The sequence below is a fragment of the Salmo salar genome, chromosome ssa22 (genome assembly GCF_905237065.1).
Source record: "Salmo salar chromosome ssa22, Ssal_v3.1, whole genome shotgun sequence".
Lineage (NCBI taxonomy): Eukaryota > Metazoa > Chordata > Actinopteri > Salmoniformes > Salmonidae > Salmo > Salmo salar.
The window spans coordinates 6,940,001-6,961,729 of record NC_059463.1 but is presented as its reverse complement, the minus strand read 5'-3'; the positions used below and the strand labels follow the sequence as shown (position 1 = coordinate 6,961,729).

Here is a 21,729-nt window from a genome sequence, read left to right as displayed (position 1 = left end):
GGAGCTATATACAGGAAGTACCAGTACCAGATCAATGTGGAGCTATATACAGGGAGTAGCAGATCAATGTGGAGCTATATACAGGAAGTACCAGATCAATGTGGAGCTATATACAGGGAGTATCAGTACCAGATCAATGTGGAGCTATATACAGGGAGTACCAGTACCAGATCAATGTGGAGCTATATACAGGGAGTACCAGTACCAGATCAATGTGGAGCTATATACAGGGAGTACCAGATCAATGTGGAGCTATATATAGGGAGTACCAGTACCAGATCAATGTGGAGCTATATACAGGGAGTATCAGTACCAGATCAATGTGGAGAGGAATGAGGTATTTGAGGTAGATATGTACATGAAGGCAGGGTAAAGTGACTAGGCATCAGGATAGATAATAATAAGGTATTAGAGGTAGATATGTACATGAAGGCAGGGTAAAGTGACTAGGCATCAGGATAGATAATAATAAGGTATTTGAGGTAGATATGTACATGAAGGCAGGGTAAAGTGACTAGGCATCAGGATAGATAATAATAAGGTATTAGAGGTAGATATGTACATGAAGGCAGGGTAAAGTGACTAGGCATCAGGATAGATAATAATAAGGTATTTGAGGTAGATATGTACATGAAGGTAGGGTGAAGTGACTAGGCATCAGGATAGATAATAACAAGGTATTAGAGGTAGATATGTACTGCAAGGCAGGGTAAAGAGACTAGGAATCAGGATAGATAATAATAAGGTATTTGAGGTAGATATGTACATGAAGGCAGGGTAAAGTGACTAGGCATCAGGATAGATAATAAGGTATTATCGGTAGATATGTACATGAAGGCAGAGTAGCAGCAGCATATTATGAGTGTAAACGTGTGTGTGTGTGGTTTGTATATACTAGAGGTCGATCGATTATGATTTTTTTTCCCCCACGCCGATACCGATTTAATCGGACGATTTTTATATATGTATTTGTAATAATGACAATTACAACAATACTGAATGAACACTTATTTTAACTTTATATATAAAATATATTTAGTCTCAAATAAATAATGAAACATGCTCAATTTGGTTTAAATGATGCAAAAACACAGTGTTGGAGAAGAATGTAAAAGTGCAATATGTGCCATGTAAAAAATAAAAAAATAAACGCTCACGTTTTAAGTTCGTTTTAGGTTGTAGTTATTATAGGAATTATGAGGCGTTGACTATTTCTCCCTATACCGTTTGTATTTCATATACCTTTGACTATTGGATGTTCTAATAGGCACTTTAGTATTGCCAGCCTAATCTCATGAGTTGATGGGCTTGAAGTCGCAAACAGCGCTGTGAATCAAGCATTGCTAAGAGCAGCTGGTAAACATCAGACTGCTCTATCAAATATCAAATCATAAACTTAATTATAATAAACACAGAAATACGAGCCTTTGGTCATTAATATGGTCAGATCCGGAAACGATCATTTCGAAAGCAAACCTGTCATTCAAATCAAATTGTATTTGTCACATACACATGGTTAGCAGATGTTAATGCGAGTGTAGCGAAATGCTTGTGCTTCTAGTTCCGACCGTGCAGTAGTATCTAACAAGTAATCTAACAATTTCACGACAACTACCTTATACACACAAGTGTAAAGGAATGAAGAAGAATATGTACATAAAAATAAATGAGCGATGGCCGAACGGCATAGGCAAGATGCAGTAGATGGTAGAGTACCATATATACATATGAGATGAGTCATGTAGGGTATGTAAACAGTATATAAAGTGGCATTGTTTAAAGTGGCTAGTGATACACTTATTACATCAATTTTTCATTATTAAATTGGCTACAGATTTGAGTCAGTATGTTGGCAGCAGCCACTCAATGTTAGTGATGGCTGTTTAACAGTCTGATGGCCTTGAGATAGAAGCTGTTTTTCAGTCTCTCGGTCCCTGCTTTGATGCACCTGTACTGACCTTGCCTTCTGGATGTTAGCGGGGTGAACAGGCAGTGGCTCGGGTGGTTGTTGTCCTTGATGATCTTTTTGGCCTTCCTGTGACATCGGGTGGTGTAGGTGTCCTGGAGGGCAAGTAGTTTGCCCACGGGGATGTGTTGTGCAGACCTCACTACCCTCTGGAGAGCCTTACGGTTGTGGGTGGAGCAGTTGCCATACCAGGTGGTGATTTTACAGATTGTACATCTGTAAAAGTTTGTGTTTTCGGTGACAAGCCTGCTGAGGTTGAAGAGGCGCTGCTGCGCCTTCTTCACCACGCTGTCTGTGTGGGTGGACCATTTCAGTTTGTCTGGGATGTGTACACCAAGGAACTTTAAAACTTTCCACCTTCTCCACTGCTGTCCCGTTGATGTGGATAAAGGGGGTGCTCCCTCTGCTGTTTCCTGAAGTCTATGACTATCTCCTTTGTTTTGTTGACATTGAGTGAGAGGTTCTTTTCCTGACACCACTCAGTGCCCTCACCTCCTCTCTGTCGTTGTTGGTTATCAAGCCCACTACTGTTGCGTCGTCCGCAAACTTGATGATTTGAGTTGGAGGCGTGCATGGCCAAGCAGTCATGGGTGAACAGGGAGTACTGGAGGGGGCTGAGCACACACCCTTGTGGGGCCCCAGTGTTGAGGATCAGCGAAGTGGAGATGTTGTTTCCTACCTTCACTACCTGGAGGCGGCCCGTCATAGTCCAGGACCCAATTGCACAGGGCGGGGTTGAGACCCAGGGCCTCCAGCTAATTATGAGCTTGGAGGGTACTATGGTGTTGAATGCTGAGCTGTAGTCACTGAACAGCATTCTTACATAGGTATTCCTCTTGTCCAGATGGGATAGGGCAGTGTGATGGCGATTGCATCGTCTGTGGACCTGTTGGGGCGGTATGCAAACTGAAGTGGGTCTAGGGTGGCAGGTAAGGTGGAGGTGATATGATCCTTGACTAGTCTCTCAAAGCACTTCATGATGACAGAAGTGAGTGCTACAAGGCGATAGTCATTTAGTTCAGTTATCTTTGCCTTCTTGGGTACAGGAACAATGGTGGCCATCTTGAAGCATGTGGGGACAGCAGCCTGGGATAGGGAGAGATTTGAATATGTCCTTAAACACACCAGCCGGCTGGTCTGCACATGCTCTGAGGACGCTGCTAGGAATGCCGTCTGGGCCAGCAGCCTTGCGAGGGTTAACACATTTAAATGTCTTACTCACGTCGGCCACGGAGAAGGAGAGGGGAGCCCGCAGTCCTTGTTAGCGGGCCGCGTCGGTTGCACTGTAATGTCCTCGAAGCGGGCAAAGAAGGTGTTTAGTTTGTCTGGAAGCAAGACGTCGGTGATGCAGCCAGTCGAGATGCTCTCGATGGTGCAGCTGTAGAACTTTTTGAGGGCCTGTAGCGTGCTTTCTTGTATTCGTCCGTGTCCCGTTCCTAAGTGGTAGCTCTAGCCTTTAGCCCAGAGCGGATGTCGCCTGTAATCCATAGTTTTTGGTTTGGATACGTTCTTATAGTCACTGAGGGGACGACATCGTCTGTGCACTTATTGATGAAGCCCGTGACTGTTGTGGTAAACTCCTCAATACTATCAGATATATCCCGGAACATATTCCAGTCTGTGCTAGCAAAACAGTCTTGTAGCTTCGCATCTGCTTCATCTGACTACTTCCATATTGAGTGCATCACTGGTACTTTGTAAACAGGAAGCAGGAGTCATGGTCAGATTTGCAGAAGGGGGGATGGGGGAAGGCCTTGTATGTGTTTCTGTGAGTAGAATAAAAGTGGTGCAGTTTTAGCTCCTTTAGTGGCACAGGAGACTTGTTGCTAGAAGTGAGGTAGGACGGTTTTAAGTCTCCCCGCGTTAGTCTCCACCCACCAGAAACACTGCCTTTGGGTGAGCGGTTTCTTGTTTGTTTATGGCCCCATACAGTTTCTTGAGTGCCAGAGAGGTGTTGGCTTGGGGCGTGATATAGACTCACTAGATGACGAGATAGACGGATTAGTTTGTCTATATCAGGCATCCACATCATGACTCAGATAGGATAGACAGAGATTTGAATTATCTTTCTCTGCCTCCTCCCCCCCCCTCTCACAGTTAATCATTTTTTTTAATCATAGGTTATTTTTAGCTGCAGAGCATCCCTTCGGGTGTGTGCTTGTTTGTCTGTGTCTGTAAGGGTGTGATATTTGCAGTAGTAATCAATGTTATGGATCAGACCTTTTTGACTGGCGCAGCAGTGTGAGCTGACACTGTTACACGGGTCCAGCTGAGCCCTGTGTGTGTGTTTGTGAGTGTTTGTGAGCGTTGTATTAGGGGTGTCAGTTTTACTAGACCCCTGAGCATTCAGTCATGGTAAGATGTGCTTGAGTGTTGATTTATTTATGGGTGTGGCATTTCCTGTCCGGGGATCAGAGTTTGTGTGTGATCGTGGGTTGGTTCTTCTTCCCTCGTGGGGACATTTCCCACGTCCCCATGAAGACAAAGGCTATTTTAAGTTTAGGGTTAGAATTAGGGTAAAGGGTTAGGGTTAGGAGTTCGGGTTAGAATTGGGGTATGGGATTCGGTTTAGGATTAGGGTTAGGAGTTAGGGTTAGAATTAGGGTAAGAGGTTTAGGGTTTGGGTTAGAATTAGGGTAAGAGGTTTAGGTTTAGTGTTAGGGGTTAAGGTTTCAGGAAAATATTCAATGGAAATGAATTTTAGGTCCCCACGAGGATAGATGAACAATGATGAACTGTGTGTGTTCACTCGGGGTCCATTTTCATCTGATTTACTGCGGGTCAACCCTCACATGAATCCTACTCTGCCTCTGTCTATAAGAGGAACAGAAGGAAGGCAGAAAAGGAGAGGGAACACCGACAACGTTGCTCTAGAGCATTGTTTCCCAACAGTACAACATCTTTGTTGCCCTGGACAAACACACCTCATTTGAACTTATTGAGGGCTTGATGATTACTTGACAAGTTTAAGCAAGTGTGCTTGTCCAGGGCCGCAATGAAAATGTGTACTGTTTTTTTAATATATTTTTTTATTTCGATTTTTGGGTGGTTACCCTTTAATTCCAGTGCGCACCTACAGTAGCAAGAGGCTGTTGCTCAGTGGTATTTTTGTAGTGCACGCGTGATGGTAGAGTTTGCAAAACAAATACCCCCTGGATTGATTTAAATATGGTGATATAATTATGCCAGGTAAGCATAGGCTACTTTGTTAACATTTAATTGAGAAGGTTTTTTGGTAAAGCCTTTCCCATCTACCTTGAAGATTTTTCATTAGCGTCATCGCTAACGGCTACAGGAAGTGGTAGCTGCGAGCCAGAGGAGGCTGGCGGGAGGAGCTATAGGAGGAATGGGCACATTGAAATGGAATAAATGGAACGGAGTCAAACGTGGTTTCCATATGCTTGATACCGTTCCATTTATTCCCTTCCAGTCATTACAATGAGCCCGTCCTTCTATAGTTCCTCCCACCAGCCGCCACTGCTGCAAGCAGCAGACATGCACAGATAGGGGGAATGCGCGTTGCCTACTTCTTCTTTGGGTTTAATGGCGAACTACACTCAAAAGGTGTATTGTCGCCACCAACTGGACGGGGGTAAAACGATTAGAAAAGAAAAATGCATTCCCTACAGGGAAGGGAAAGTTAACATGAATCCCCCATACACTACAAAAAATGATTAACAAACATATGTACATTCCCACTCCTTCAGTTCTTCAAACACTCAAATACCCTGCTCAGGCTCTGGGGCCTGAAAAGGTGGGACCGCAGGAGACAGTACTCCATGAAGCTCTTAAGAAAGATGCAGAAAATTCCATCATTTTTCTCCCTGGCCATTGTCTTGTACTAAATATGTCAAATCTCCTTTATAGTGGTCTTTCACACACACACATACAACTGGTATAGACCTTACAGTGAAATGCTTATTTACAAGCCCTTAACCTGCATTGTTGGTTAAGGGCTTGTAAGTAAGCATTTCACTGTAAGGTCTACACCAGTTGTATTCGGCGCACGTGACAAATACAATATGATTTGGATTTGATAGTACACATATTCCAGCTGTACTCGAGTAGGGAGAGACTCCACATGAGAAAATACTTTACTCCTTTCAGTCATTAACCATACGATTCATCCTCCGTACATCAACCACTCCTGGAATTTTCGTTAATAGAACAGTGTCAACATCCTCGGAGACCTCAGATATAACTACCATGGCAGGTGCCCTGCCCCGTAGCTCAAAGCATGATGCATAATATCCATCAACTTGATTAATATCCAACACCGTTTTTTTTTTTTAACCGCAGAAAAACAAGAAATCAGAACAAGCCCATTTTTCATGATCTTCACTGATTTTACTTTACCCAAAGCTTTCTCCTTTCATTTTCCCACACCAATTTTGCGTCTTATTTTTCCATTCTTCTGGACCAAAGTCCATTTCATTCTTATTTCCACTTCCCATGAGGTTCAAACTCCATATCCACCATGTCCCGAAAGCGTCTCCCAAAATGAATTCATTAACGGGAATCAACCTAACCAGGCGCCCCTCTGGAGTGTTAAAATATGTTTCCCTCGGACAAGGCTGAGCCAGATTGCCTGTTGTCATGAGAAAAGGGCAACCAGTGGAGCACAAACAACATTGTAAATACCACCAATATTTATCGGTTTATTTATCTTCCCCCACTATTTGTACGACAACTATTTGCACAACACTTGAAATGTGAAACGTTTAAAAAATAACTTTTTGAGTGCAATATTTACTATTAATTTCCAGTTTTTTTGGTTTATGTTAAATGTGTTCCTTCTCATGTTTCCCATACCAATAAAGCCAGAGGGAGAGAGATGCAGTCATACAGGAGAGATGGAATGAAGAGGGAGAGAGATGCAGTCATACAGGAGAGATGGAATGGAGAGAGAGAGAGGAGATGCAGTCATACAGGAGAGATGGAATTGAGAGAGAGAGAGTGAGATGCAGTCATACAGGAGAGATGGAATTGAGAGAGAGAGTGAGATGCAGTCATACAGGAGAGATGGAATGGAGAGAGACAGAGATGCAGTCATACAGGAGAGATGGAATGGAGAGAGAGTGAGATGCAGTCATACAGGAGAGATGGAATGGAGAGAGAGAGAGAGAGATGCAGTCATACAGGAGAGATGGAATGGAGAGAGAGAGGAGATGCAGTCATACAGGAGAGATGGGATGGAGAGAGAGTGAGATGCAGTCATACAGGAGAGATGGAATGGAGAGAGAGAGAGATGCAGTCATACAGGAGAGATGGAATGGAGAGAGTGAGATGCAGTCATACAGGAGAGATGGAATGGAGAGAGAGAGAGAGATGCAGTCATACAGGAGAGATGGAATGGAGAGAGAGAGTGAGATGCAGTCATACAGGAGAGATGGAATGAAGAGAGAGAGAGATGCAGTCATACAGGAGAGATGGAATGAAGAGGGAGTGAGATGCAGTCATACAGGAGAGATGGAATGAAGAGAGAGAGAGATGCAGTCATACAGGAGAGATGGAATGGAGAGAGACAGAGATGCAGTCATAAAGGAGAGATGGAATGGAGAGAGAAGAGATGCAGTCATAAAGGAGAGATGGAATGGAGAGAGAGATGCAGTCATACAGGAGAGATGGAATGGAGAGAAGAGAGAGAGATGGAATGGAGAGAGACAGAGATGCAGTCATACAGGAGAGATGGAATGGAGAGAGACAGAGATGCAGTCATACAGGAGAGATGTAATGGAGAGAGTGAGATGCAGTCATACAGGAGAGATGGAATGGAGAGAGTGAGATGCAGTCATAAAGGAGAGATGGAATTGAGAGAGAGAGTGAGATGCAGTCATACAGGAGAGATGGAATGGAGAGAGACAGAGATGCAGTCATACAGGAGAGATGGAATGGAGAGAGAGAGAGAGATGCAGTCATACAGGAGAGATGGAATGGAGAGAGAGAGAGATGCAGTCATAAAGGAGAGCTGGGATGGAGAGAGAGAGAGAGAGAGATGCAGTCATAAAGGAGAGCTGGGATGGAGAGAGAGAGAGAGAGAGATGCAGTCATACAGGAGAGATGGGATGGAGAGAGAGAGCGATGCAGTCATACAGGAGAGATGGAATGGAGAGACTGAGATGCAGTCATACAGGAGAGATGGAATGGAGAGAGAGAGAGAGATGCAGTCATACAGGAGAGATGGAATGGAGAGAGGGAGAGATGCAGTCATACAGGAGAGATGGAATGGAGAGAGAGAGATGCAGTCATACAGGAGAGATGGAATGGAGAGAGAGAGAGATGCAGTCATACAGGAGAGATGGAATGGAGAGAGAGAGAGATGCAGTCATACAGGAGAGATGGAATGGAGAGAGAGAGATGCAGTCATACAGGAGAGATGGAATGGAGAGAGACAGAGATGCAGTCATAAAGGAGAGATGAAATGGAGAGAGAGATGCAGTCATACAGGAGAGATGGAATGGAGAGAGACTGAGATGCAGTCATACAGGAGAGATGGAATGGAGAGAGACAGAGATGCAGTCATACAGGAGAGATGGAATGGAGAGAGACAGAGATGCAGTCATACAGGAGAGATGGAATTGAGAGAGTGAGATGCAGTCATACAGGAGAGATGGAATGGAGAGAGTGAGATGCAGTCATACAGGAGAGATGGAATTGAGAGAGAGAGTGAGATGCAGTCATACAGGAGAGATGGAATGGAGAGAGACAGAGATGCAGTCATACAGGAGAGATGGAATGGAGAGAGAGAGAGAGATGCAGTCATACAGGAGAGATGGAATGGAGAGAGAGAGAGATGCAGTCATACAGGAGAGATGGAATGGAGAGAGAGAGATGCAGTCATAAAGGAGAGCTGGGATGGAGAGAGAGAGAGAGATGCAGTCATACAGGAGAGATGGGATGGAGAGAGAGAGCGATGCAGTCATACAGGAGAGATGGAATGGAGAGACTGAGATGCAGTCATACAGGAGAGATGGAATGGAGAGAGAGAGAGAGATGCAGTCATACAGGAGAGATGGAATGGAGAGAGGGAGAGATGCAGTCATACAGGAGAGATGGAATGGAGAGAGAGAGAGATGCAGTCATACAGGAGAGATGGAATGGAGAGAGAGAGAGATGCAGTCATACAGGAGAGATGGAATGGAGAGAGAGAGAGATGCAGTCATACAGGAGAGATGGAATGGAGAGAGAGAGATGCAGTCATACAGGAGAGATGGAATGGAGAGAGACAGAGATGCAGTCATAAAGGAGAGATGGAATGGAGAGAGAGATGCAGTCATACAGGAGAGATGGAATGGAGAGAGAGAGATGCAGTCATACAGGAGAGATGGAATGGAGAGAGACAGAGATGCAGTCATACAGGAGAGATGGAATGGAGAGAGACAGAGATGCAGTCATACAGGAGAGATGTAATTGAGAGAGTGAGATGCAGTCATACAGGAGAGATGGAATTGAGAGAGTGAGATGCAGTCATACAGGATAGATAGCATGGAGAGAGAGAGAGATGCAGTCATACAGGAGAGATGTAATGGAGAGAGAGAGAGATGCAGTCATACAGGAGAGATGGAATGGAGAGAGAGAGAGATGCAGTCATACAGGAGAGATGGAATGGAGAGAGAGAGATGCAGTCATACAGGAGAGATGAAATGGAGAGAGAGAGATGCAGTCATACAGGAGAGATGGAATGGAGAGAGAGAGATGGAATGGAGAGAGAGAGATGGAATGGAGAGAGAGAGATGGAATGGAGAGAGAGAGATGGAATGGAGAGAGAGAGATGGAATGGAGAGAGAGAGATGGAATGGAGAGAGAGAGATGGAATGGAGAGAGAGAGATGGAATGGAGAGAGAGATGCAGTCATACAGGAGAGATGGAATGGAGAGAGAGAGATGGGATGGAGAGAGAGAGATGGAATGGAGAGAGAGAGATGGAATGGAGAGAGAGAGATGGAATGGGAGAGAGAGAGATGGAATGGAGAGAGAGAGATGGAATGGAGAGAGAGAGATGGGATGGAGAGAGAGAGATGGAATGGAGAGAGGGAGATGGAATGGAGAGAGAGAGATGGAATGGAGAGAGAGAGATGGAATGGAGAGAGAGAGATGGAATGGAGAGAGAGAGATGGAATGGAGAGAGAGAGATGGGATGGAGAGAGAGATGGGATGGAGAGAGAGATGGAATGGAGAGAGAGAGATGGGATGGAGAGAGAGAGATGGAATGAGAGAGAGAGATGGAATGGAGAGAGAGATGGAATGGAGAGAGAGATGGAGAGAGAGATGGAATGGAGAGAGAGATGGGATGGAGAGAGAGAGATGGGATGGAGAGAGAGAGATGGAATGGAGAGAGAGAGATGGAATGGAGAGAGAGAGATGGAATGGAGAGAGAGAGATGGAATGGAGAGAGAGAGAGATGGAATGGAGAGAGAGAGATGGGATGGAGAGAGAGAGATGGGATGGAGAGAGAGATGGAATGGAGAGAGAGAGATGGGATGGAGAGAGAGATGGAATGGAGAGAGAGAGATGGAATGGAGAGAGAGAGATGGAATGGAGAGAGAGAGATGGGATGGAGAGAGAGATGGAATGGAGAGAGAGATGGGATGGAGAGAGAGAGATGGGATGGAGAGAGAGAGATGGGATGGAGAGAGAGAGATGGAATGGAGAGAGAGATGGAATGGAGAGAGAGAGATGGAATGGAGAGAGAGAGATGGAATGGAGAGAGAGAGATGGGATGGAGAGAGAGAGATGGAATGGAGAGAGAGAGATGGAATGAGAGAGAGAGATGGAATGGAGAGAGAGATGGAATGGAGAGAGAGAGATGGAATGGAGAGAGAGAGATGGAATGGAGAGAGAGATGGAGAGAGAGAGATGGGATGGAGAGAGAGAGATGGTATGGAGAGAGAGAGATGGGATGGAGAGAGAGATGGAATGGAGAGAGAGAGATGGAATGGAGAGAGAGATGGAATGGAGAGAGAGAGATGGAATGGAGAGAGAGAGATGGAATGAGAGAGAGAGAGATGGAATGGAGAGAGAGAGATGGAATGGAGAGAGAGAGAGATGGAATGGAGAGAGAGAGATGGAATGGAGAGAGAGATGGAATGGAGAGAGAGAGATGGAATGGAGAGAGAGAGAGATGGAATGGAGAGAGAGAGATGGAATGGAGAGAGAGAGATGGAATGGAGAGAGAGAGATGGAATGGAGAGAGAGAGATGGAATGGAGAGAGAGAGATGGAATGGAGAGAGAGAGATGGAATGGAGAGAGAGAGATGGAATGGAGAGAGAGAGATGGAATGGGAGAGAGAGATGGAATGGAGAGAGAGAGATGGAATGGAGAGAGAGATGGAATGGAGAGAGAGATGGAATGGAGAGAGAGAGATGGAATGGAGAGAGAGATGGAATGGAGAGAGAGATGGAATGGAGAGAGAGAGATGGAATGGAGAGAGAGAGATGGAATGGAGAGAGAGAGATGGAATGGAGAGAGAGAGATGGAATGGAGAGAGAGAGATGGAATGGAGAGAGAGAGATGGAATGGAGAGAGAGAGATGGAATGGAGAGAGAGAGATGGAATGGAGAGAGAGATGGAATGGAGAGAGAGAGATGGAATGGAGAGAGAGATGGAATGGAGAGAGAGAGATGGAATGGAGAGAGAGATGGAATGGAGAGAGAGAGATGGAATGGAGAGAGAGAGATGGAATGGAGAGAGAGAGATGGAATGGAGAGAGAGATGGAATGGAGAGAGAGAGATGGAATGGAGAGAGAGAGATGGAATGGAGAGAGAGAGATGGAATGGAGAGAGAGAGATGGAATGGAGAGAGAGAGATGGAATGGAGAGAGAGAGATGGAATGGAGAGAGAGAGATGGAATGGAGAGAGAGAGATGGAATGGAGAGAGAGAGAGATGGAATGGGAGAGAGAGAGATGGAATGGAGAGAGAGAGATGGAATGGAGAGAGAGAGATGGAATGGAGAGAGAGAGATGGAATGGAGAGAGAGAGATGGAATGGAGAGAGAGAGATGGAATGGAGAGAGAGAGGTGGAATGGAGAGAGAGAGATGGGATGGAGAGAGAGATGGAATGGAGAGAGAGAGATGGAATGGAGAGAGAGAGATGGAATGGAGAGAGAGAGATGGAATGGAGAGAGAGAGATGGAATGGAGAGAGAGAGATGGAATGGAGAGAGAGAGATGGAATGGAGAGAGAATAGGGGTGTGTCTGTTCTAGTGACTAAACTCTCCAGCGTCTTGTCTGTTGTGTTCTCTGACCTACTGCTGCTTTGACTTTCAGAAGTTAATTAAAAATATTCTAATTTACAACCAAATCCAACCCATTGTGGCTGAGTGCTCAGTAAGTACCGCAGAATGAGTATTATCAGGTGGGTGTCTCCAAGGGCAGATAAAAACAAGAGGAGAGGGACAGAGAAGAAAGGAGAGAGAGAGAGAACTGGCAAAAAATAACGTGAGCGAGAGAGAAAGCCAGGAGAGTGGAACGAACGGCCCTCAGTCCTTTCACGTCCACAGGTGTACCGCCAACGCTCCTGGCATTCTATTACGTTGGGACGACGTAACACATCTACATCCACGCAGTGCTTGGTGTAAGCAGTCAGCTTCAAACTATACCAGAAACCGTTTTAGAATGAGATACTCTGGAAAGACACAGGATGGGTTCCGACGGCAGCATGGCCTTAAGAGCGGTGCCGTTCAGTCTCTGATTGTGCAGCTTCCTCTTTTGTCTTCTCGAGAGTTCTACTAATAGGCCTGCTAATGTATGTAAATATGTCGGAGGCAGTGTGTTTTGAATGTGACGTGTGTTTTAATATTTGTTAATGCAACGACAGTACCAGTCCAAACGTTTGGACACGCCTACTCATTCCAGGGTTTTTCTTAATTTTTTTATATTTTTTACCGTTGTCTGCATTGTAAAAAATAACACATATGGAATCATGTAATAACCCAAAAAAAGGGTTGAACAAATCAAAATAGATTTTATATTTGAGATTCGTCAAAGTAGCCACCCCTTGCCTTTGACAGCTTTGCACGCTCTTCACTATTATTCTACAATGTAGAAAATGGTAGTAGTGGTTAGTTCGTAAAAACTTTTGATTGGTACTGTGCTTAGTAATCCTCGCTCCCTAATGCAGGTCTGTAGGCCAGTCTTCTGAGCCCTCAGCCTCAACAAACTGCTGCAGTCAGCACTGGGGGAAGGTGTCTCTCTGTGTGTGTGTGTGTGTGGTGGGCATGGTTCTTTGTATTATCATGTTTCAGATTAAAGTATAGTATAGGGTGATAAGTGTGGTCTCTTTGTTTTTTGGTTGTTTGTGTTTAGGGTTAAGGTTAGAATTAGTGTTCGGAGCTAGGGTTTGTTTTTTTAGAGTTTGAGGTTAGGTATTCGGGTTAAGGTTAGGGTACGGGCTCGTGTTAGGGGAAAATAGGATTTTGAATGGGACTGAATTGTGTGTCCCCACAAGGTTAGTTGTACAAGACTGTGTGTGTGAGGGCACATGTGTGAATTGATAAGTGTGTGCAGCTGCTCATATGGAGAGAACATGGGAGAGAGAGACTGGTGTGGTCTCAGTGGGGGGGGCTTATCTCTATGGGGGGGGGGGGGTTTCTGTGTGTGTGGGAGATTACCTCCCAAGGGGGGGGTTAGGAGGTTAGTGGGGGAGATACACTACTGATTTTGCTTGGTCATGGATTTTACCAGATTAAAATGATTAGCTAATGATCTGCACTCCACATTATCTAGGTCAGTTCAAGTTCTTCATCTATTTTTTTTTTAAGCTCATCCTCAGTAATAGCTTGTTGGAATGCTCTCAAATGTGTTTTATATAACAAAGTACCGTCATCTCACCATTTCATTGACCATACATCTTCTGTATTTGAATAATGACATTATTTCAACCCCTAGTTGACAGTGTGTCTCTCCTGTATTGTTCAGGGATGCAAACTAGTCACCTTTCTGCGAAAGTCGCTGTTTTGAATCCAAAATATGTGACCTATGTGACTTGTGTAGATCCGATGAGACAAGTTTGAGGGGGGGGTGGCTTTGAATCACAAATGGCTGTAAACGAACGAGTGATGCGGGTTTGGAGCAATACTGGATTCAATACTTTGGAGCAACACTTAAGCTGGATGCCACTATAGAGGTGAAAGGAACACCACACACTTTCCCCCTTCTCACTTTTCAATACAGCGGATAAAAAGGGCTATGCCAGGTGTACTCTCTGCCTGAAAGAGATCAATTATGCCAACAAAGTTATCATGCTCTGCTGGCACATTGCAGAACAGATGTACACAGGCAGAAAGTGTACAATGTAATAATGTGCAGTGTAGCTCAAAGATATTGGTTTTGTTGAACTTTCCTGTAACACTTGTGTGAGTGAGGGAGGGATTATTATGTTTTTTACTCTGAACGTCGATGTCTACTATAGTGGCCACTGTAGAGCAAAAATACAATGCCTGTTTGTTTCATTCTATTTCTGCTTTAACATGTTTTTCTACTTTAAGTGCAATATTTAGATGTGTGGTCACAAGCGTTCTATTATAAAGGCTGTCATGGGAACTGCAATATTAGTGTGTTGTTTTTTTTCTCAAAACTTGAGTGTCATTTGCCGTAAAGTCTAGGCAATAAATAACATTGGATTGCTTTCTATACATTTTTTTTGCCGTGAGTTAGGTTCACATTACCCACTTTTTTTAAATTTTACACACAGAGACCGATCATGTAGATCATATTCTTTGTTGTTGAATTAGTTTAAACCTGCATTTACCCCTAGCAGGGATTTTTTTGCATGTTTCAGTGCAAAAAAAAAGGGTCATCTTTTTGGGCCCTACGTTTTTAAACTTTTAACTGTAGATTGACCGTGATGACCACTGTTTTAACCCCTCTTTGACCTCGTGTCTCTCTTCTCTCCTGTGTTTTGAAGGATCCGTCCCCAGATGGCGAAGGAGAAGATTGAGGGCTGTCACGTGTGTACGCTGGTCACGCCCGGGGAGCCCCAGATGTTGCTGGGTAAAGACAAGGCCTTCACGTACGACTTTGTGTTCGACATTGACTCAGCTCAGCAGGAGATCTATGCTGCCTGCGTCCACAAACTCATCGAGGGCTGTTTCGACGGATACAATGCTACGGTGTTCGCCTACGGACAGGTACTACGAGAGAGACACACACTCTCAAATGTGCATACACACAGGCCTCTTTACACTATATTACTTTGATGACACATACTAGTCCCAGGAAATATATGTTTGTAGTGTAAAGAGACTGCTCTAGATTCAAATCTTTTTTTGAGAGATGGTACCTTAATACCTTAACTGGAGGAGGGGTGGTAGGGTTGGACGGTAATAAAGGAAATATATTTTTTAAAAGATGTGTGTACGTATATTTTATATATACACTACCGTTCAAAGCTTGGGGTCACTTAGAATTTTTTTAGATTTTTTTGTTGAAAGAAATGCACAAATTTGTCATTAAAATAACATAAAATTGATCAGAAATACAGTGTAGACATTGTTAATGTTGTAAATGGCTATTGTAACTGGAAACAGCTGTTTTTTTTAAAAAAAATTATGGAATATCTACATAGGTGTACAGAGGCCTATTTATCAGCAACCATCACTCCTGTGTTCCATTGGCACGTTGTGTTAGCTAATCCAAGTTTATCATTTTAAAATGCTAATTGATCATTAGAAAACCCTTTTGGAATTATGTTTGCACAGCTGAAAACTGTTGTTCTGTTAAAGAAGCAATAAAACTGGCCTTAATTAGACTAGTTGAGTATCTGGAGCATCAGCATTTGTGTGTTCAATTACAGCCTCAAAATGTCCAGAAACAAAGACCTTTCTTCTGAAACTCGTCAGTCTATTCTTGTTTTGAGAAATGAAGGCTATTCCATGCCAGGAGTGGGAGGCCCCGGTGCACAACTGAGCAAGAGGACAAGTACAATAGAGTGTCTAGATTGAGAAACAGACGCCACACAAGTCCTCAACTGGCAGCTTTATTAAATAGTACCTGCAAAACACCAGTCTCAACGTCAACAGTGAAGAGGCGACTCCGGGATTCTGGCCTTCTAGGCAGAGTTCCTCTGTCCAGTGTCTGTGTTCTTTTGCCCATCTTAATCTTTTATTTTTATTGGCCAGTCTAAGATATGGCTTTTTCTTTGCAACTTTGCTAAGGCCAGCATCCCGGAGTCGCCTCTTCACTGTTGACGTTGAGACTGGTGTTTTGCAGGTAGCCTAGTGGTTAGAGCGTTGGGCCAGTAACCGAAAGGTTGGTGGATCGAAGCCCCAAGCTGACAAGGTAAAAATCTGTCGTTCTTCCCCTGAACAAGGCCGTTAACACACTGTTCCTAGGCCGTCATTGTAAAAGAGTTTGTTCTTAACTGACTTGCCTAGTTAAATAAAGGTTAAATAGAAAAACTATTTTTTTACAACATTATCAATGTCTACACTGTATTTCTGATCAATTTGATGTTATTTTAAAGGACAAACATTGACATTTCTAAGTGACCCCCAAACTTTTGAACGTCCCTTTTTAAGGACCCTGTCTTTCAAAGATAATTTGTAAAAATCCAAATAACTTCACAGATCTTCATTGTAAAGGGTTTTAACATTGTTTCCCATGCTAACACGCATTCCAATTAATGAACATGCACCTGTGGAACGGTCGTTAAGACACTAACATCTTACAGACGGTAGACAATTAAGGGGACAATTATGAAAACTTAGGACACAAAAGAGGCCTTCTACTGACTCTGAAAAACACCAAAAGAAAGATGCCCAGGGTCCGTGCTCTTCTGCGTGAACGTGCCTTAGGCATGCTGCAAGGAGGCATGAGGACTGTAGATGTGGCCAGGGCAGTACATTTCAATGTCCGTACTGTGAGACGCCTAAGACAGTGCTACAGGGAGACAGGACGGACAGCTGATCGTGGCAGACCACATGTAACAACACCTACACAGGATCGGTACATCTGAACATCACACCTGCGGGACAGGTACAGGATGGCAACAACAACTGCCCGAGTTAAACCAGGAATGCACAATCCCTCCATCAGTGCTCAGGCTGTCCGCAATAGGCTGAGAGTGGCTGGACTGAGGGCTTGTAGGCCTGTTGTAAGGCAGGTCCTCACCAGACATCACCGGCAATAACGTCACCTATGGGCACAAACCCACCGTCGCTGGACCAGACAGGACTGGCAAAAAATGCTCTTCACTGTCGAGTCGCGGCTTTGTCTCACCAAGGGTGATGGTCGGATTCGCGTTTATCGTCAAAGGAATGTGCGTTACACCGAGGCCTGTACTCTGGAGCGGGATCTACCCCCTAATAAAACAAAATACCAGTAGACAGCCTTTTTTTCTCTGTTAGCCGTATTGAAAATTAAAGACTTTAAAAATATCCACACGTTTGTGAATTGTTGCATTGATCAAGTGTGCAACTTCATGTGCAATATGGTTTAGATGAGCTCCTGTGTTTTAATAGCTAGCCTTATTTTGTTTGACTATATACAATGGTGTTGCCTTTAAATTGTTTAACTTGGGTCAAACGTTTCGGGTAGCCTTCCACAAGCTTCCCACAATAAGGTGGTTGAATTTTGGCCCATTCCTCCTGACAGAGCTGGTGTAATTGAGTCAGGTTTGTAGGCCTCCTTGCTCGCACACGCTTTCTCAGTTCTGCCCACAAATTTTCTATAGGATTGAGGTCAGGGCTTTGTGATGGCCACTCCAATACCTTGACTTTGTTGTCCTTAAGCCATTTTTCCACAACTTTGGAAGTATGCTTGGGGTCATTGTCCGTTTGGAAGACCCATATGCGACCAAGCTTTAACTTCCTGACTGATGTCTTGAGATGTTGCTTCAATATGTCCACATAATTTTCCTCTCTCATGATGCCATCTATTTTGTGAAGTTCCCCAGTCCCTCCTGTAGCAAAGCACTCCCACAACATGATGCTCCCACCCCCCATATCGAATGTATTTGTCACATACACATGGTTAGCAGGTGTTAATGCAAGTGTAGCGAAATGCTTGTGCTTCTAGTTCCAACCATGCAGTAATATCTAACAAGTAATCTACCAATTCCACAACAACTACCTTGTACACACAAGTGTAAAGGAATGAATATGAATATGTACATAAAAATATATAAATGAGTGATGGCCGAACGGCATAGGCAAGATGTAATAGATGATATGGAGTACAGTATATACATATGAGATTAGTATTGTAGGGTTTGAAAACATATAAAGCAGCATTGTTTAAGGTGACCCGATCCTGTAGGTTCATGCTCTACAACATTTGCAGAGTACGACCCTGCCTTACACAGGAAGCGGCGCAGGTCCTAATCCAGGCACTTGTCATCTCCCGTCTGGATTACTGCAACTCGCTGTTGGCTGGGCTCCCTGCCTGTGCCATTAAACCCCTACAACTCATCCAGAACGCCACAGCCCGTCTGGTGTTCAACCTTCCCTATTGAGCGCACCTGAATATAAGCCGCACCCACTGAATTTTTTTAAAAGTATTATTTTGAACATGAATAAGCCGCATATGTCTATAAGCCGCAGGTGCCTACCGGTACATTGAAACAAATTAACTTTACACAGGCTTTAACGAAACACGGCTTGTAACAAAAATAAATAGGCTTTAACGAAACACGGCTTGTAACAAAAATAAATAGGCTTTAACGAAACACGGCTTGTAACAAAAATAAATAGGCTTTAACGAAACACGGCTTGTAACAAAACATTTAAAATTAGCAGTAAACAGTAGCCTACCAAGAAAGTAATTGGTCACTATCTTCTTCCTCCTGTGCACTGAAACCACAGAAGTCATCTCCTTTGGTGTCGGAGTTGAATAGCCTCAGAATTGCTTCATCCGATATTGGATCGTTTTCATTGTCGCTCTCGTCACTGTTTGACCTTAACCCGTTCGGAAATTTCATTGGTCTAATGAAAGCTTCATGCCGCCAAAAAACTGAGCACGTCACAGAATGTTTTTTTGGACGAAAAAAATTTGAAAGCGGGAAAAATCCATATATTAGCCGCGTCATTGTTTAAGCCGTGAGGTTCAAAGCGTGTGAAAAAAGTTGCGGCTTATAGTCCGGAATTAACGGTAATTACATCAAGATGCAGTAGATGGTATGGCGTACAGTATATACATATGAGATGAATAATGTAGGTTATGTAAACATTATCTAATATAAATAATATAAAGTGGCAAGTGATAAATTGATTACTATCAATTTTCCCATTATTAAAGTGGCTTGAGTTGAGTCAGTATGTTGGCAGCAGCCACTCAATGTTAGTGATGGCTGTTTAACAGTCTGATGGCCTTGAGATAGAAGCTGTTTTTCAGTCTCTCGGTTCCAGCTTTGATGCACCTGTACTGACCTCGCCTTCTGGATGTTAGCGGGGTGAACAGGCAGTGGCTTGGGTGGTTGCTGTCCTTGATGATCTTTTTGGCCTTCCTGTGACATCGGCTGGTGTAGGTGTCCTGGAGGGCAGGTAGTTTGCCCCGGTGATGCATTGTGTGTATGAGAGATGCGTTGTGCAGAACTCACTACCCTCTGGAGAGCCTTCGGGTTGTGGGTGGAGCAGCTGCCGTACCAGGCGGTGATACAGCCCGACAGGATGCTCTCGATTTTGGTGACACGCCAATTTTCTTCAGCCTCCTGAGGTTGAAGAGGCGCTGCTGCGCCTTCTTCACCACGCTGTCTGTGTGGGTGGACCATTTCAGTTTGTCTGTGATGTGTACGCCGAGGAACTTAAAACTCTCCACCCTCTCCACTACAGTCCCGTCGATGTGGATAGGGGGGTGCTCCCTCTGCTGTTTCCTGAAGTCCACGATCATCTCTTTTGTTTTGTTGACATTGAGTGCGAGGTTATTTTCCTGACACCACATTCCGAGGGCCCTCACCTCCTCCCTGTAGGCCGTCTCGTCGTTGTTGGAGGGTACTATGGCGTTAAATGCTGAGCTGTAATTGATGAACAGCATTCTAACATAGGTATTCCTCTTGTCCAGATGGGTTAGGGCAGTGTGCAGTGTGATTGCGATTGCGTCGTCTGTGGACCTGTTGGGTCGGTAAGCAAATTGGAGTGGGTCTAGGGTGTCAGGTAGGGTGGAGGTGATATGGTCCTTGACTAGTCTCTCAAAGCACTTCATGATGACGGAAGTGAGTGCTACAGGGCGGTAGTCATTTAGCTCAGTTACCTTAGCTTTCTTGGGAACAGGAACAATGGTGGGGACAGCAGACTGTGCATGTGGGGACAGCAGACTGGGAGGAAAGGATTGATTGAATATGTCTGTAAACACACCAGCCAACTGGTCTGCGCATGCTCTGAGGACGCGGCCGGGGATGCCGTCTGGGCCTGCAGCCTTGCGAGGGTTAACACGTTTAAATGTTTTACTCACGTTGGCTGCAGTGAAGGAGAGCCCGCAGGTTTTGGTAGCGGGTCGTGTTGGTGGCACTGTATTGTCCTCAAAGCGAGCAATAAACTTGTTTAGTCTGTCTGGGAGCAAGGCATCGTGATCCGCGACAGGGCTGATTTTTCTTTTGTAGTCCGTGATTGACTGTAGACCCTGCCACATACCTCTCGTGTCTGAGCCGTTGAATTGCGACTCCACTTTGTCCCCGTGCTTCACGGTTGGGATGGTGTTCTTCGGCTTGTAAGCCTCCCCCTTTTTCCTCCAAACATAACGATGGTCATTATGGCCAAACAGTTCTATTTTTGTTTCATCAGACCAGAGCACATTTCTCCAAAAAGTACCATCTTTGTCCCCATGTGCAGTTGCAACCTGTAGTCTGGCTTTTTTATGGCTGTTTTGGAGCAGTGACTTCTTCCTTGCTGAGCGGCCTTTCAGGTTATGTCAATATAGGACTCGTTTTACTGTGGATATGGATATTTTTTAACCTGTTTCCTCCAGCATCTTCAAGGTCCTTTGCTGTTGTTCTGGGATTGATTTGCACTTTTCGCACCTAAGTACGTTCATCTCTAGGAGACAGAACACGTCTCCTTCCTGAGCGGTATGACGGCTGCGTGGTCCCAGATGAACGTGGTACCTTCAGGCATTTTGGAAATTGCTCCCAAGGATGAACTAGACTTATGGAGGTATACCATTTTTTTCTGAGGTCTTGGCTGATTTCTTTAGATTTTCTCATGAAGTCAAGCAAAGAGGCACTGAGTTTGAAGGTAGGCCTTGAAATACATCCACAGGTACACCTCCAATTGAGTCAAATGATGTCAATTAACCTATCAGAAGCTTCTAAATCCATGACATAATTTTCTGGAATTTTCCAAGCTGTTTAAAGGCACAGTCAACTTTGTGTATGTAAACTTCTGAGCCACTGGAATTGTGATTCAGTGAATTATAAGTGAAATAATCTGTCTGTAAACAGTTGTTGGAAAAATTACTTGTCATGCACGAAGTAGATGTCCTAACCGACTTGCCAAAACTATAGTTTGTTAACAAGAAATTTGTGGAGTGGTTGAAAAACGAGTTTTAATGACTCCAACCTAAGTGTATTTAAACTTCCGACTTCAACTGTATTACTTAATTCCATTCTTTTACTTTTAGATGTGTGTATTGTTGTGAATTGTTAGATTCTACTGAACTGTTGGAGCTAGGAACACAAGCATTGATTTGATTTGAATGCACTGACTTGAAGTGACCAAATTGTGATGTGTGTGTTATAAATAATGTGTGCGTGTCTCTCTCTCTCTGTTTCAGACAGGCTCAGGGAAGACCCATACCATGGGGACAGGGTTTGACATGAACGTGCAGGAGAAG

General features: G+C 44.2%; 1 protein-coding gene across 5 annotated transcripts in view; it reads left to right on the top strand.

Annotated features, from left to right (window-relative positions):
* The window catches only part of LOC106582687 (kinesin-like protein KIF21B), a 126,368-nt gene that overhangs the window by 51,846 nt on the left and 52,793 nt on the right, over positions 1-21,729 (top strand). For all 5 annotated transcript variants that reach the window (XM_045705847.1, XM_014165984.2, XM_014165985.2 and 2 more), the window contains exons 2-3: positions 14,873-15,095; positions 21,670-21,729. The exon at positions 21,670-21,729 is cut by the window's right edge and continues 123 nt beyond it. In XM_045705847.1, the coding sequence (XP_045561803.1) occupies positions 14,873-15,095; positions 21,670-21,729 (283 nt within the window). The remainder of the gene's footprint in view (positions 1-14,872; positions 15,096-21,669) is intronic.